Here is a 15807-nt window from a genome sequence, read left to right on the forward strand (position 1 = left end):
GTCTAGGAATAGAACCCGAGAAGAGGACAGTGGTGTTTAGTTACCTGTGCTTCCAGCCCTTGGGATTTCTGGGGATAGTATTGCATTCACTCATTCTGGATGGCCAAGAGAAAAATAATTTATATTAACCTTTCAAATGTCATTTAGAGGCCTTGCTTTAGAAAACACTTACTGGTTTGCTCTCCGAAGACCAGAACTCCTATCAATTTATTTTTAATTCCTGAGTATGTTAGACCCTGGGAAGTTTTCATTTTCTTCTTGGGACAGAGCAAAATAAAGGGAAAAAAAAATCATTGTTAATTCAAGGATTTTTCATATTAACTTAAGGTACTTCTTGAAATTTGATAGTTTGGAAAAACTAAGTCGTTTGGAGATATTCTTAGTAATCTACTTTCTGAATCAACTAAACAGTGTTGTATTATTCTGATTGCTTTGGATTATAGGATTTAAATATAAACATAATTTACTGGCACATTAAATTCCATTATGGTGGCCTGATTGCGATATTTTAATTTTATTTAAGCAAAACCCTGGACCGCACTTCTCACTAGTGAAGCAAGGTAGAGGTGAAGTCAAATTTCACCTTTTCTTATTATTTGTATTATCTCATTACTCTTTAATTTTATTGAAAATTGGTCTGTGGATGATGAATAGGGGCGAGACTACAAAACTGGTATATATTTGCATCTTTTCCTGGAATATCAATGAGTTTCCGCAAGATTGACAGATTTGGTTAGGAGTGGGTGTGGCCAGCAGGAGCACCATGGCCCCACAGGAAGTAGGCCACCATCTTTGAAACTATATTAGTGCACGGGCCCTGTGTGTTATTCTGGCGCCAAAAACATTAGCAAGCATAAGACAGACTCTCAGAGAAAATCACTCACCTTTACTCCTGACTCACGTTGTGTGAAGCCTGCTTTGAGTTTCAACAAAAGGTTAACCTTGCTTTTATCTTTCCTCATTTGCAAAGTTTTTGCTTGTCTGACACCAGACATGCCAGGACTGAATTCTAAAAGAATAAGTGTTTTGGGGAAATTTCCCCAGCCCCCGTCAGCAGATGAAGTTATTAGTACTATCTGTCATTCTGACCTTTCTGAACTTCCAGATCCCAGATAGGTGTCTGAGGTTTTTTCACCCTGCTCGTTGAGCAGTGGTTCACAACTGGGGATGATTTTGTTCTCGAGGGGCCATTTGGCAATATCTAGAGACACTGTGGTTGTCGCACCAGGGGCGTCGGGAGGAGGGGTACTGCTGTCATCTAGTGGGTAGAGGCCAGGGGTGCTGCTCAACATTGTACGGTGTGTAGGACAGCGCCCAGGAAAAATAATGATCTGGCCTCAAAATGTCTATAGCGCTGAGGCCGAGCATCCCTGCTGTAGATGTTTGCAAGGTCAGAATGTCTCCAGAGGAGCTAGCTGGTTGCCAGGAGGGTGCTTCAAGGTGTCATTTACCTGGTAACCTTATCACAGATCGGGGTCAGCTCTCTCTCAGACTTGCAACTTCAGAAACTCACTTTCAGATGTCCCAGAGCTGATTAAACTCTAGGAGGCTGACCTGAATAGAAACCCCCAGGAAGGTGAGTAAATAAACTTCTTTTTGCCTTATTAAATTCCACTAATAAATAGAACTGGTGGACAGAGTGGGTGCTCGTGTTGGCTGCATAGCTTATATGCTGTCTGTTGGCAAGGAGCCTGGGAAATGAAATTGCTAGCAGGTGCCTCAGGGAGCCTGGAATCAGAACAAGGGGAGATTTTGGGGTATCTAGTGATACCTGAAACTCTGAGGTCTTAAACCTCCACTCAAGATATATCACATCAGTGTTGGAGATGTTGTGTCTTCAGGATAAGACTCTTCTCCTTTAGGAAGTGCTGGAATGGGTCTTGGCAGCCCATTTTGATCTTTTACACTTTTCCTCCTCTGTTTCCATTGCTGACCCACTGCTTTCCATTATCCATATTGATTCTTTTAATTAATTTACTTTTTAGTCTTGTTGGCTTGGGGGAGAGGAATTGGTTCCATAAAAACGTGTCAAGCATCATTGGGTAACATCATTTGAAGATTGATATTAGGACTCTGTCCCTAAATGGAGGCTTCTCAGTCTACTGGGTGGCACTGGGGTGACGACATTTCGGAAGAATGTGAGCAGGGCCATGACAGGTGCTCTCAGCATTCTCTGCAAGTACAGAGGACACAGACCTAGGCTGCAGTGTCACTTGGAGTGTCTGCTTTGAGCTCTCCGGCACTGATTTTGGAGTTTAATTTTGGGAGAGCAACCTTATCCCTGTGATTCTGAGTTCTGGGAGAGGGATGGAGGGCATTATTATCACTCCTGTGTAATGTCTGCTTGTTCGTTTGATTTTCCTCGTTCTGTTCCAAGATTGGATGTCAGGCCTCAGGATGATGAAAGAGTCTGATATGCCACTTAATCTTCACCTTTTCCCTCTCAGTATTGGAGGCAGTCATCTTGTTCATTTTTGAAGGCTGTAGTCAACCCACCAAGAAATACAGCCAGGCTAGAGGGGAGTCCAAGGATGCCACAGAGGGTCTCCCTTTGTCCTGTGACGAGAGGAATTATGCAGAGGCTAGCAATACTTGAGTGAGCTCGATGTGTTTTGCCAGGATCCTGCTGAATCACTGACCAAAGTCAGAAACCTGCTTAAGTGCTAAATCACAAATGATCCAGTCTTTTTTTTGAACAGTTGCACACTGATACGGATGATAGGAACACAGAGAGACAGAACCATTTGGTGGGATTGTTAAGCAGGAAGGAGAGAACGTGTTGGATGTACACATTTTTCTTCCCCCCAAACCTGCTGGTTTGGGCCACGTTCTGCCACCTCTACCAATCCTTTCTTAAGTTTCCCCAACAACTAAAAGAGGACCTTGATTTTCTACACTAATTGAAATCAGGCAGACCTACCTGAATTTGAGTCCTGTCTCTGGCACTCATTAGGTGTGGAACTTTGGGCAGACAACTCCTCTGAGCCTCAATGTCCCACCTATAAAATGGGACTATCAGCACTTACCCCTTACAGTGGTTGAGGAGGAAGGTGATGTGTGTGAAACACTTGGGAAGGTTCCTGGTGTGTTGTAGGGACTCGGAAAATGCTAGTTACCATTTTACGTGGCGAGGTCACACCTAGTGTGTGAATGCCCTAAGCAGGGAGTAAATTGACATAAATTCATGTAGAGAGGTACTGACTAATTTTACATGTTTTCCAAAAATCCAGTTTTTTGGACAGAAATCATGGTGATGGGAAATGAGGGAAGGCACAAGAATTCTGAGTTTTGGGGGAAGGAGAGAGAAAAAGATAGCCTGGGATGTTATTCGTGCATCAGACATTCATGCCCACTGGGCATCAGTTTTTGTAAAAAAAGATATATTTGGCTAACCTCATAGTCTGTCCCTGGGCCAGCCCCATCCTTCTGCGGGATGAGCCAGTGCCCAGCAGTGCTGGGGTTTCTTAGAAGTGCTGAATAGCCTAAGGACTTTGTTAATTTTTTTCTTCAGTAATTAATATAGTCATATCAAAGCTGTTTGCAGTTAATTAATTATCTCCTAGCCAGATTAATCTTACCTTTCTTTAAAATGTGCTACATTTGGAAAGGCGTCTGCTAGGGAAAGGAAGCCTATATATATGTGCTGTATCCTTTAAAAAAGGCACAACATTTCTGCATTTCAAGTGAAACACAAATATCTGAGGCTAACCCTTTGAGGTGCTGCTGGTAGTCTGTGGAGGAGAAGGAAGAGGAGGGGGAGGAGGGGAAGGAGGATGTTAGCTCCTGAATTGATTTTATTTATCCCTGTTGAGATTTCTCTACCTCTTTTGCCAAGCGTCCCATCTCAGAAGTTCAGTTTGAGTAATGCTGCATTGTTTTCTGGATCCTTCCTCATTATCATCTCTATTAGAGCTGGAAATTCACTGAAGGATTGCTCTGGCCATTGTTGGGACCGGCTTGGAAACCATTCCTGCTTTGCTCCCTCTCACTGCCCCGTGGGTGTTGGTAGGACACCTCCACTTTGTTGTTTGGTTTGGGGTCTGTGGGCTCCTGGGGTGGGGTTGAGGGCAGGCACTGCATCTTGTTGTAATCCCAATGCCCTGGATAACGCTGGGCAGAGCTTCAACTATAATGAAAGTTTGTAATGACTGACATAGCTGGCGGCACTGCTTTCACTTCTTTCGGAAGCTCAGAATCAATGTTTTCTTCTTTATCTTCTCCTCCTTCCCTTTCAACCTAGCATTGATTGGAAAACATGAAAATCAATGGATAGATGCTTAGATGCTAGTATAAATCTATGGGAATGCGCCACTGTGAGGCAGGGCTTACCTTGTTGGGAATTGAAGGGATATTTTTTACTTTCTTTAATTTTTTTCAGAGCGAAAAATTGGAATTTGTCCTTTTATTTGTTTTGATACAAAGTTAAGTCTCCCCCATACATCACACACACACACACACACACACACACACACACACACATTAACTAGAGAACTTTGATCTAACACCTGTAGTCATTTCTGATCTGTGAAATATGACAATGGCCAAATGAAGCAAAATGGAATTTGGCCAGCCTTCGAAACCTATTGATTTCAAATTAGAGCGGCAGTATTCGTTCTATTAGTGCAGTCACACTCAGAACTTGGTCTCTAATGTGTATTAAAGGTGCTCATTTAGAGGTTTATAAGTATATCCTTGATCAATTAGCTAAGAAAATAATGCTCCTAGAAGAAGCTGTGTGGGAGGTGACTGCAGTCCTAATTCTAGTGCCTCGTTTTATCCTTGGATATTTTCTTGGCCTTGGGGTCAGTGGAGATGTCCCACGTGTCCACTCCAGTCAAGATCTGAGGGTCCTGGGGCCTGAAAGTGGTTGTGAATCACTTCCTGATGTCTCTGTAGCCACATGTCCAGTGGGAGTGATGGGTCCCTGAGAGTTAGATGGGGCTCTAAGATGTGGGTCTAATCAGTAAAACACCCAGGACATTGAGTCTGAGATAAAACTTCTTGTATGTGTTTTCCCCTTGGAGTTACAACTTGACTCACGTTTTCTTCTGCAGGTGAGAGTGATTTCCCAGCGACTGCTTTGGCCAGTACAACCAGAGAACAGGATTCTTCTCTTCTTTTTGGCCACTAAATGCCTCTGTGCACCACACTTTCCAGTGAAGGAGGAAGGGCGGAGCTTCTTGGATGACGATGGACATTCCACTGGGCAGGATGAGGGCAGAGTGTGTGACATCAGCACCACAAGGGTAAGCGCTGCCTGTCTGATGTTTTCTCTGACACCACTACTTATCAAAGAAAGGGGAGAACACACCGTATAGTGCAGTGACAGAAATGAAAGTCAGACATCAGGGAGACTCTTCCGACTGTAAAATCCACTGGGCAGTTGGGGCAGATGACTAAGGGAGAAAGGGAGAGTGCCAGACTGGAAGGATGGGGCTGCGGTTGTCCTGGGGGACATGGCAGGTCAACTGTGGAAGATTCCGTCGTCCATGTGGCTCACCCCCTTTTGTTGTTTGTAGTTCAGACTTGAGGGAGTGACACTACAGTTATTGTGACAAGGTTCCATTTGTGTCCATTTGAGTCAGTCTGGCTTGAAATCGGTGCGTAGAGCTGGGCTTGGTAAGAATCTCACTGAGATCACAGATTGAGGGCTTATTGGCAGTGCCTGGCCCCGGGGTACATTTTTGTTTGAGCCACATAATGTTAAAAACTTTTTGGATCAATTCTAATTACAGTTGAGATAGACCACGTAAAAAGCAGGATTTCTGGGTTTTCCGGGAACACTGTAAGATACACCTGGACTGGCCCTCTGTTCCCACAAAGGACTCTGGTGCTGAGTAGCCTTTGCCACTTAGACAAGCATGGGTGGTTCACCACAGTCCCCAACCTGATCACTTCATTTGTGTAACTGACTTGTTTGGCCACTGGAAGCATTTCATTTCACCATGCCTGATCTAGATCCTTCTGCTGGCTCTTTCACAAACACGGTGATAGTTTTTGTTAATTCTTCCAGATAAAAGTGTCTTTCACTAGACGGTGGACAGCAATTAGCATAAAGGGCTGTGGAGATGACGAGACATGGTCCCCTCTGCAGAAGAGCTTGGAGTCTAGTGACAGCAATGGTCAGACTTGTGGAGGAGAAAGAGAAGTGTAGAAACACTCTAATCCCTCGTGGTAGGGGCTCAAATAGAAATGCACCTGCAGGGCTGTGGGAAAAGGTGAGCAGAGCTGGCAAGGAGGGGCAGGGGCGAGCTATTAATTTGGCGTAGGTGCGTTCAAATGCTCCAGAACTCCCTCTTCTGGACACCAGAATGTCACTCTGACAGCCCTTTGTGTGTGCGTCCCTCCATGTCACATGAGTCAGGTGGAGCTGTGACTCAGATGGAACTACTGCAGAGTTAAGGCTCCCCTCTTGGGACAAAGTCCACATTTTTCCTGTTTCTGGTTGAAAATTTTTCACCTGTGGTTCTTTGCTTTTTACAAATAGGAGAGATTTCTGGCTTTTTGTCTCACTGAATCAGCCCTCTGAGCAGGCCTCCTGCTTGGAGAGGAGCTGCGTGGATGACAGGGATCCCTGGAGTTTTCAGAGGGGATCGGCCACACTAAATAGAGTCCAGAGGGAATAAGTACCACCCTACTATGACGGGTCCAGGTGGAGGGGGTAAGAGAGGGAAGGGAGTAAGTAGGGGCAGGAAAGGGGAGGTAGGGATACTGTTACCTTAATGTCTTATTTTTGGAATAAGGTTTTACATGTATCTTATGCTTTGTGTTTTCAAAAGACTTTTGCATTTGTTATTGTATCATCAAGGTGTGTACATCATCTTTTGTAGATCAAGAATCTCCCACCCAAGGTCATGTAGCTGGGGAGTGGTAACTCAAGCACAAGTTTTCGGAGTCTTAACATTTTTCTCTATTCTTTAGTTGCTTCTGATAGTTCAGCACAGATAAGGGGACCTGGTGGGTTCATTTCTTACCGTTCAACATTTAAAAGTTGGGTTTAGGTGACGAATGTTCTGAATTAGGGCGACCTGGGACCTATGCCATTGGTGTGTTGTCAGCTGCACTTAATGCTGTTGGAACATGTCAGATGTGGAATAGACCATGAGGGAGTTTCCTTGCTGTTTATTTGGCCAGTGGGAATCACACTTTATATCCAGGCTTCCTCACTGGGCTGAGAAGAACCGTTTGGAAGGCTACTGGGGGGGATTGGCTCCATGTAGAAGGCTCAGGATGCCCAGGAAATGCTGATCCCTGGAAACAAAGACTTAAATACAGCAAGCTCTTTGAAGTTTTGTGTGTCCTGTACTCTGGCTCTGGACATGTCCTCCTAAATGTCTCATAAACAGCTGTTTCTTTCTCAGGATTGTGCTATTTTAGCTGCTGTAAAAACACTCTGATTCACAAAGGTCTGAATCAAAGACCACTAGCATTTCCATTTCCAAATTCACAGTCAGGGTGGACCGTGCAATGCCACTGACATTTCATTATACTCTCTGCTCCTCTATAGCCCGACATGGACTTCTGATTTTCTTTTCCTTACACGTTACCCACCCCAGTGTACGGGGAGCTTGCTGTAGGAGAAGATCATCACCAGGGAAGGTTCCTGGTGAGAGGATGCTCAATACTTGGGTGTGGATTGAATTTAGATTTTCAAATCTGTTTACATTTGTTTAGTTTTACTTGGAATATTCTCATATGGCATGGCCAGAAATACAATTTAGTATGCCCCCCCTTTTTTTTTTTTTGATTTCATGTTAGGACTAATGTAGATTTTGGACAAGTGGGAAGGAAAAAAGAATCAAGGTTTTTTGTTCACTTTTATGGAATTGATTTTAAAAAGTGGTTCTGCCCAATAAAGCAAGTACAAGTGGCTTGTATTTGTTTTGCTTTTGTTACTTTTCTGAGCAAATCAAGTGCATTATCAAAGCTACTCATGCACATGTGTGCATGTATATGTCTCACCCTTGAAAAGACACAATTTTGAGAGTATTTTTAAAGTGATTTTGAAAGCATGAAGCAAAGAGAGCGGTAAGAGGTTAATGGCTTTGGAAAGGCTTTATGGGTGCCACTGGGATAGAAGTGGATCAATGTGGTTTTTCTTTTAAGCTGCCAGAGAATATCTTGGATTTTTGACATCTGTTCTTTCTTTTCAATCTTACAAATACCAAGAGGAACAAGGTGGCCACATACAGTATATGGTGTTCTCACCATGAGTGATTTGGGTTGATAGTAGGCAGGAGGATTGATACAATGAACCGAAGCTCTTCTTGAGGAAGAGAATGAAAATAGCATTTGATTTTTCTACCTTGCGGCCAGATGCCTTGGGTACCCACAGATGTGCCTGATTTGAGACCACATGTGTCCTTGGCATGCTAGTACCAAATCTCCTACCAAAGAATATAGCATTCATTAATGAGGATGACTGATAAAAGATGCAAAATTGAAGATCAACCAGTCCCTCCTTCCTCCCACTTAAAAAAAAATTAAATACTCATATTTGAGGCATAATGGAAAGAGTTTGCCCTATAAAAGCTGTATAATGTTGGCTAAACTATGAGCCTCAGATTTCCCTGTTTGCAACACGGGGTATAAGATCTACCCCTGTAGGACTGCGGGAGAATTAAATGAAATGATTCAGTCATCCAGGGGTACTTACACTGAGGTACTGCTTGAGATTCTGGGAGTTAAAAGGTGCACAATAGTGTATATGAAAGCATTTACCACAGTGCATGGCTCAAAAAGGTGCTTAGTAAATTTTTCTTAAAACATTGTTGATGGAGAATTTTAACATGTACAAAAATAGAATAATGCATTAGCCTCCTCTGTACCCATCACTCAGCTGCGATGATTGTCATAATTGTTAATTCATGGCCATCTTGTATGTCAGTGCTTCCATCCTGTCCTCCCAACCCCTCATCAATGGATTATTTTGAAATGAATCCTAAACGTAGTATAATTTTATCCATAAGATCTTAGTATATATTTCCAAAAGATAAAGATTCTTTTTGAGAACATAATTACAATACCATTAGCACATTGAAAAACTGACAGTTATCATTTTATGTCATCAACTGTCTAGTTTAGCGTTCACATGTCCCTGATTTTCATATGTATATTTAAAAGCATTTGGCTAGCTCAAGTCAGCATCCATACAAAGCCACATGCTGGATCTCTTTGATATGTCACGTATTTGATCCATGTCATGTGTCCTGTATAATTTCCCACAGTCTGGTTTTTGCTGATTGCATCCCTAGAGTGTCTTTGAACATGTTCCTCTGAAATCTCTATTGTACTTCAACTGGTAGATCTAGAGGCTAGATCAAATTCAGGTCTGACGTTTTGGGGGCCCGTATAGTTCCGAATTGTGTATATATTTCCATCAGGAGGCACATTCTATCTTGGTGTCTCTTTTTGTTACACCAGGCTTGATCAATGGGTTCAGCATTGCTCCTCTAATCTACCAGTTACGAAGCTCCCCATCAGCTTTTTATCTGGGTTTTAGCAGCCATTTATGATCATTGCCCAGATCCGTTATTTCATTATGAGTTGCAAAATGGTGAGATTTTAATTCTGTCATTCTTTCACTGTTTTCCAAAATGGCTACCCATAATGCTTGAGGGTTCCAATTTCTCCACATCCTCACGAACAGTTATTGTATTATAACACAATACAATATTGTATTATTATTACTTTTTGATTATAACCATCCTAGTAGTGTGAAGTGGTAATTCATTGTGATTTTGATTTGTATTTTCCTAATGACTAATGACACTGAGCATCTTTTCATGTACTTTTTGGTCATTTATATATCTTTGGAGAAATGTCTATAAAATCCTTTGCCCATTTGTCTTTTTACTGTTGAGTTGTAAGAGTTTTTTTTTTTTAAATCCTATTCTGGATACTAGACCCCTATCAGATATATGATTTGCAAATATTTTCTCCTATTTTGTGGGCAGTTTTGCTAGATATGTCCAAACTCCCCTTCATAAGATTCCCTTTCATTTTGTATTCCCGGTCTGTGAAAATGTTTGCTTCCCCATATACTTGATAATAGAGTATGTAGCCCAATTTTTGGACTTTTTTTCCATTTTGGTATTGGATATGATATTGCACCATAAGTTTAATGTGCATTTTTCTTACTATGAGCAAGGTAGAACATTTTTTTTCCTGTTTTAAGACCCATTTGCATTTTTTCTGTGAACTATCTGTTCATATCTGGTCCGTTTTTCTATATTGTTGTTCTCTTTTTTCTTCTCTGTCTAAAGCTTTTTACATGCTAGGTATATTAACCACTTGTCTGTGATGTAAGTGGCAAATATTTTTTTCCTGTATTCTCTTTTTTAACATTGCTTATGGCATGTTTTTCCATACCAAAAATTTTACTTTTATGTAATCAAAATTTTTTTGGTTATTTTTTTCTATATTTTTAGTCACAATTAGAGAAGTTTTTCTCACTTACAGAGGAATTGACCCATGTTTTTATTTAGTGTGTGCATAGTTAAATATATATATATTTATATATATATATATGGTTCACACTAAGTGTGAGTATATGTGTATATAATATACATCCCTTTATATGTACATTTACATATAACTTCATATATAAAATATATATTATATATAAATATATATTAAATATATATAGATATACCTTTGATGCAGCAAGTATTTTCTGAATGGGACTAAGTGATAGCTGTTAAATAAATGCTGGCCTGAATATAGAAATCTTGTAAATAATGATGTTCAGTATCTGCTTTTCTTATGCCACTTTGGATGTGTGAGCCAGCACGCTGTAGAGCAGAGGGGTTGGCCTAAGGAGCCCTGGCGTGGGTTTTGTTCTGACCCTTAATAGCTGCATGATGCCCATTCATCTCTTCTGATCCTGCTTCCTCATCTGCAAAATCCCAAGGTAATAGCGAGGAGCAAATGATATAAGGACTGTTTGTAATTGGCCAGGGACTAGCTGTATGTAAGGGAACCTTGCTACGGTCTGTAAAAGTGGGCGTCTTCTTTTTCCCTGCCCTCCATAGGCTGCTATGGGCCAGACACAGCCTAAGAAATCAACACTGTACTCTGGCCATCGTGAGGTAGAGAATCTCATCTTGCCCTCTGAGCTGAAGCATTTGATCTGATCCAGAGATGCTTTCCTTTTTCTTTCTTCTGAAAGTCCCACAACAAGAGACCCCTGGTTTTATGATGTGTGTTGCTTTTGTGATTAGACTTTGAGGAATGAGTGGACCTCAGAATGGGCTCTCTTTTACTGGCATGGAGTCAATACAAAGCAAGGAGGACAGAGCAAGAAGACGGATATTATGGTTGATAACATTGTTCTTTGGAGAAGTGACTGTGAAACAGTTAGGAAATGGATGGCACACTCTCTGATTGAGACTGACTTGAGCAGGTAGTATCATGAAGGCAGACAGTGGCTTTCTACCATTGTGGGTTTCCAGGAGAGCCAAGGAGATAAAAAATAATCCACCAGGAGATAATGCCCATTAAAGCCTTAACGCTAGCTTAGGTAAAACTAGTTCCTTGGAACATTTTACTACTCTACTTGCCATGAGCATAAGCCTGCTTTCAGAGGCTTATGAAAGCCTCTGAAAGCTTTCTGAGGTTCCATAAATATTTGGACCAAGCCGTAAGCTCTGATTTAGGCCCTTCAGAGAAGATCTCTAACTAAAAACAGAAAGCAGAGGCAGAAAAAAATCAAGTATTTTAAAGAGGTCAGCAAATCTACGAAGCGTTTTGCCATGCCAGGCTGAGGTCTCTGGTTTCATGGGAACGCATTCAGTGCTGGTGAGTCCAGAGCAAATGGCCATGTATTCCTTATGACACTAGGCTTCCTCCTAGGGTGGATGGCAGAGGGCTGTGTTTTCAGGCTGCGTCCTCTGGGGTGTCCTTTTCAGAGGAGGAATCTCTTGTTTCGCCGACAGATTTGGCTTCCCATACACATAAAGGCAAGAAATTCCTACTTGACCTTTATGTGTCCTCTAATGATGTCACCCACTAATGCAGAGTAGAAAACACATCCTCCTTTTGACTTTCCACTTCCTTATCTTTTCCTTCCAATCAATCACCAAGTCCTGTCAATTCCACTTTATAAACTTTTGAATTTGTCACTTTATATACACCACTGCTGTATGAGTTTGGGTCCTCTCACCTATTCTATCGAAGCCCTACCTCCTTGGCTCCAGCCATTCCCACCAGCAATCTTCCCTCCTGCTGTCAGTGGGGTCTTTCCAAGTTACAGTCACAAATATAGCCATGCCCACTTATTGATTAAGATGATTTAGTGGTCTTACCTACAGGATCAAGTCCAGACTCTTTAGATTGATACACAAGTCTCTTTACAGTCTGGCTTGTCCCCACCTTTTGATACCCTCGGTTGGGAATGTCCTTTTCCCTCTTTGCTCAGCTCTGCTTACACCTTTAACATTTGACCTGAATAGAACCTCTGCCATGAAGCTTCTCCAGACAGAGGTCATTGTTCTTCTCTCAATAAACCCAAAGATGCTTGACTCATTTCTGTTATAACACTTCCCACATTGGGTTATTAGATTATAATAAGGAAAGAAAATAGGAAGGGATGGGGGGGGGGATGTGTGTAGTGGAAATAGCATGGGCTTGGGGGTTAATCCAACCTGGGTTTAAATCGTGGCTCTACTCAACTTCTCTGAGTATCTATTTTCCTATACACCTACCTTATAGTACTGGAAGGATTAAAAGACGTAATAAAAACAAAACATCTCCTAGTACTCGGTTGGAAGTCAGTATATGACAGTTTCCTACCTTTCTTTTATTTGCATCGTTGGCTCTGAGGAAGTATCATTCTATTGGATGATGGTCAAAATCAATTATTTTCTCTCTGAGAAATGGTTCTGGTACATCTTGGTTAGTGTCAAGAATAAAATAGCCTGTATGTGCTGGGCCGGTATAGACTTGGGTGTCACAGATTGGGAGTGCGTGGGAGACTGTGAAGGGAGGGAGGAGGTGGCAGAGGAGCCTGGTCCTGTCAGGAAACTGATAGTGCGGTTAACTTGCAAAGGTTCCCTAAGTCAGTTTCTTCCCTTGTGGATGTACCTGAAACCCCATCCCATGAAGTGTAACTGTATCTTTTAAGATACTTACGGACAGGGAGATAATTATATCCTCTTGATTGTCCACATCCAAACATGGGGAATAGGGTCTTTTCTAAACGGAGTGAAACATTGGCGCGTAAGAGGAAACCTACATCTTTTGTAAGAGCTGAGCTGAGCCCCCAGGGATGTGTGGGTTGCGGACAAGGTGCAGAGCAGAGGAGAGAGCTCTTCCCGAGGGTGCACGACCAAGCCCTAGGGGCCAGGAGAGATGAGCTACAAGCCGGGCAGCAAATAGCCTGTCATGTCTGAATTGAGCATTTCCAAATGAGGAAGCCTCGTGGTTGAGACTGGAGATGCTTGTATTGTGTAAGTGATCCCAAATGCATTGCTTTTGGGGGAGTGGGAGGTAATTTTGGATGGCTAAAAAATAGAGAAATAGGAATTGGGGTTCATACAAATTATATGGCAGTCTTTTTCCAAAAAATGGATATATAAATCCATTTTTTAAAAAAACGAAAACCAAAAACCTGTTTTGTGTCGATTCTCTTCTAATCAAAAAGGGGATAGCATATTCTTTTTTTTCCCCCCCATTTTCTGTTTTGCTTTTAATGTAGCCCATCATCCAAGATTAAAAATAAGCTTGGCACGGCTGGCTGCATGGGACCGGGCTAAATGCCGTCTTATGTTCCTTCCAGGTCCAGCGTGAACTCCGTCTCCCTTCCCAGCCAGCTCTCCGCCGCCTGTATCCACCATGGTGTTTGGTGAGATCTTCCATCGCCCTGGACAAGACAAGGAACTTGTCAACTTGAACGTGGGGGGCTTTAAACAGTCCATCGACCAGAGCACCCTCCTGCGCTTTCCTCACACCAGGCTCGGGAAGCTGCTCAGCTGCCACTCGGAAGAGGCCATCCTGGAGCTGTGTGATGACTACAGCGTGGCCGATAAAGAGTACTATTTCGATCGGAACCCCTCCCTGTTCAGATACGTTCTGAACTTTTATTACACGGGGAAGCTGCACGTCATGGAGAAGCTGTGCGCGTTCTCGTTCTGCCAGGAGATCGAGTACTGGGGCATCGACGAGCTCTTCCTCGATTCCTGCTGCAGGGACCGCTACCAGGAGCGCAAGGAGGAAAACCACGACAAGGGCTGGGACCAGAAAAGCAATGATGTGAGTGCCGACTCCTCGTTCGAAGAGTCGTCTCTGTTCGAGAAGGAGCTGGAGAAGTTTGACAAGCTGCGATTCGGTCAGCTCCGGAAGAAGATCTGGATTCGCATGGAAAACCCAGCCTACTGCCTGTCGGCCAAGCTCATCGCCATCTCCTCCCTGAGCGTGGTGCTGGCCTCCATCGTGGCCATGTGCGTCCACAGCATGTCGGAATTCCAGAACGAGGACGGGGAGGTGGACGACCCCGTGCTGGAAGGCGTCGAGATCGCGTGCATCGCTTGGTTCACCGTCGAGCTGGCCATCCGGGTAGTTGCTGCTCCCTGTCAGAAGAAATTCTGGAAAAACCCTCTGAACATAATCGACTTCGTCTCCATTATTCCCTTTTATGCCACGTTGGCTGTAGACACCAAGAAGGAAGAGAGTGAGGACATTGAAAACATGGGCAAGGTGGTCCAGATCCTTAGGCTTATGAGGATTTTCCGCATCCTCAAGCTTGCCCGGCACTCGGTAGGACTTCGGTCTCTCGGTGCCACACTGAGGCATAGCTACCACGAAGTTGGGCTGCTGCTTCTCTTCCTATCGGTGGGCATTTCCATCTTTTCTGTGCTTATCTACTCTGTGGAGAAAGATGACCACACGTCCAGCCTCACCAGCATCCCTGTCTGCTGGTGGTGGGCCACCATCAGCATGACAACCGTGGGCTACGGAGACACCCACCCAGTCACCTTGGCTGGGAAGCTTATCGCCAGCATGTGCATCATCTGTGGCATCTTGGTGGTGGCCCTTCCCATCACCATTATCTTCAACAAGTTTTCCAAGTACTACCAGAAGCAAAAGGACATCGATGTGGACAAATGTAGTGAGGACCCACCAGAGAAGCATCATGAGCTCCCTTACTTTAACATTAGGGACATTTATGCCCAGCGGATGCATGCCTTCATCACCAGTCTCTCTTCTGTGGGCATCGTGGTGAGTGACCCCGATGCCACAGACGCTTCAAGCATCGAAGACAACGAGGATGTTTATAACGTGGCATCCTTGGAGAATTGCACAGCAAAATGAGCCGGGACATTTGTGCCTGTACCTCGTGTCCCTTACCGATGTTAGGTTAACACAGCTTTATAAACCTCAGTGGGTTCGTTAAAATCATTTAATTCTCAGGGTGTACTTTTCAGCCATAGTTGGACATTTCATTGCTCTGAAATGATAGAAACGTCTTTATTTTTTTCAGTGAGGCGAATTAAATGCCTTGCTCTGAAATTTATTCTTTACAAGAGAGAGTTGTGATACGATTTTTGAAAAACAAAAGGTACATGGTATTGGGTGGGATTTCTCGCTACGGCTTACGTATCATTCTGTGTTTATCATTTACTCACATTGAGCTAACTCAATTACTGACAAGTAGAATCAAAGGCCCAGCTGACTGAAGACTACATGCATGTAAGATCCACGAAATGAGACGATGCATGTCAATCCATGTTCACGTTCTAAACATGGACATTAGGAGCCTAATAAACTGCCTAATTCAGTATAGAGAATGTCTTGGTCGTATGTTTTTAT

At 43.1% G+C, this 15807-nt stretch overlaps 1 protein-coding gene across 1 annotated transcript; it reads left to right on the top strand.

The window, feature by feature from the left end:
- The first annotated feature begins 5099 nt into the window (after positions 1-5099).
- KCNS3 (potassium voltage-gated channel modifier subfamily S member 3) lies at positions 5100-15348 on the top strand. Its single transcript, XM_061211300.1, has 2 exons — positions 5100-5246; positions 13778-15348. Exon 2 carries the CDS (start codon positions 13834-13836, stop codon positions 15307-15309), a length of 1476 nt encoding a protein of 491 aa, XP_061067283.1. The 5' UTR covers positions 5100-5246; positions 13778-13833; the 3' UTR covers positions 15310-15348.
- The last annotated feature ends 459 nt before the right edge of the window (positions 15349-15807 follow it).

The sequence above is a fragment of the Eubalaena glacialis genome, chromosome 14, assembly GCF_028564815.1.
Source record: "Eubalaena glacialis isolate mEubGla1 chromosome 14, mEubGla1.1.hap2.+ XY, whole genome shotgun sequence".
NCBI lineage: Eukaryota > Metazoa > Chordata > Mammalia > Artiodactyla > Balaenidae > Eubalaena > Eubalaena glacialis.

What these genes read in the sequence shown, in the direction of transcription:
- KCNS3 (XM_061211300.1), top strand. Translation starts at nt 13,834, where the DNA reads ATGGTGTTTGGTGAGATCTTCCATCGCCCTGGACAAGACAAGGAACTT.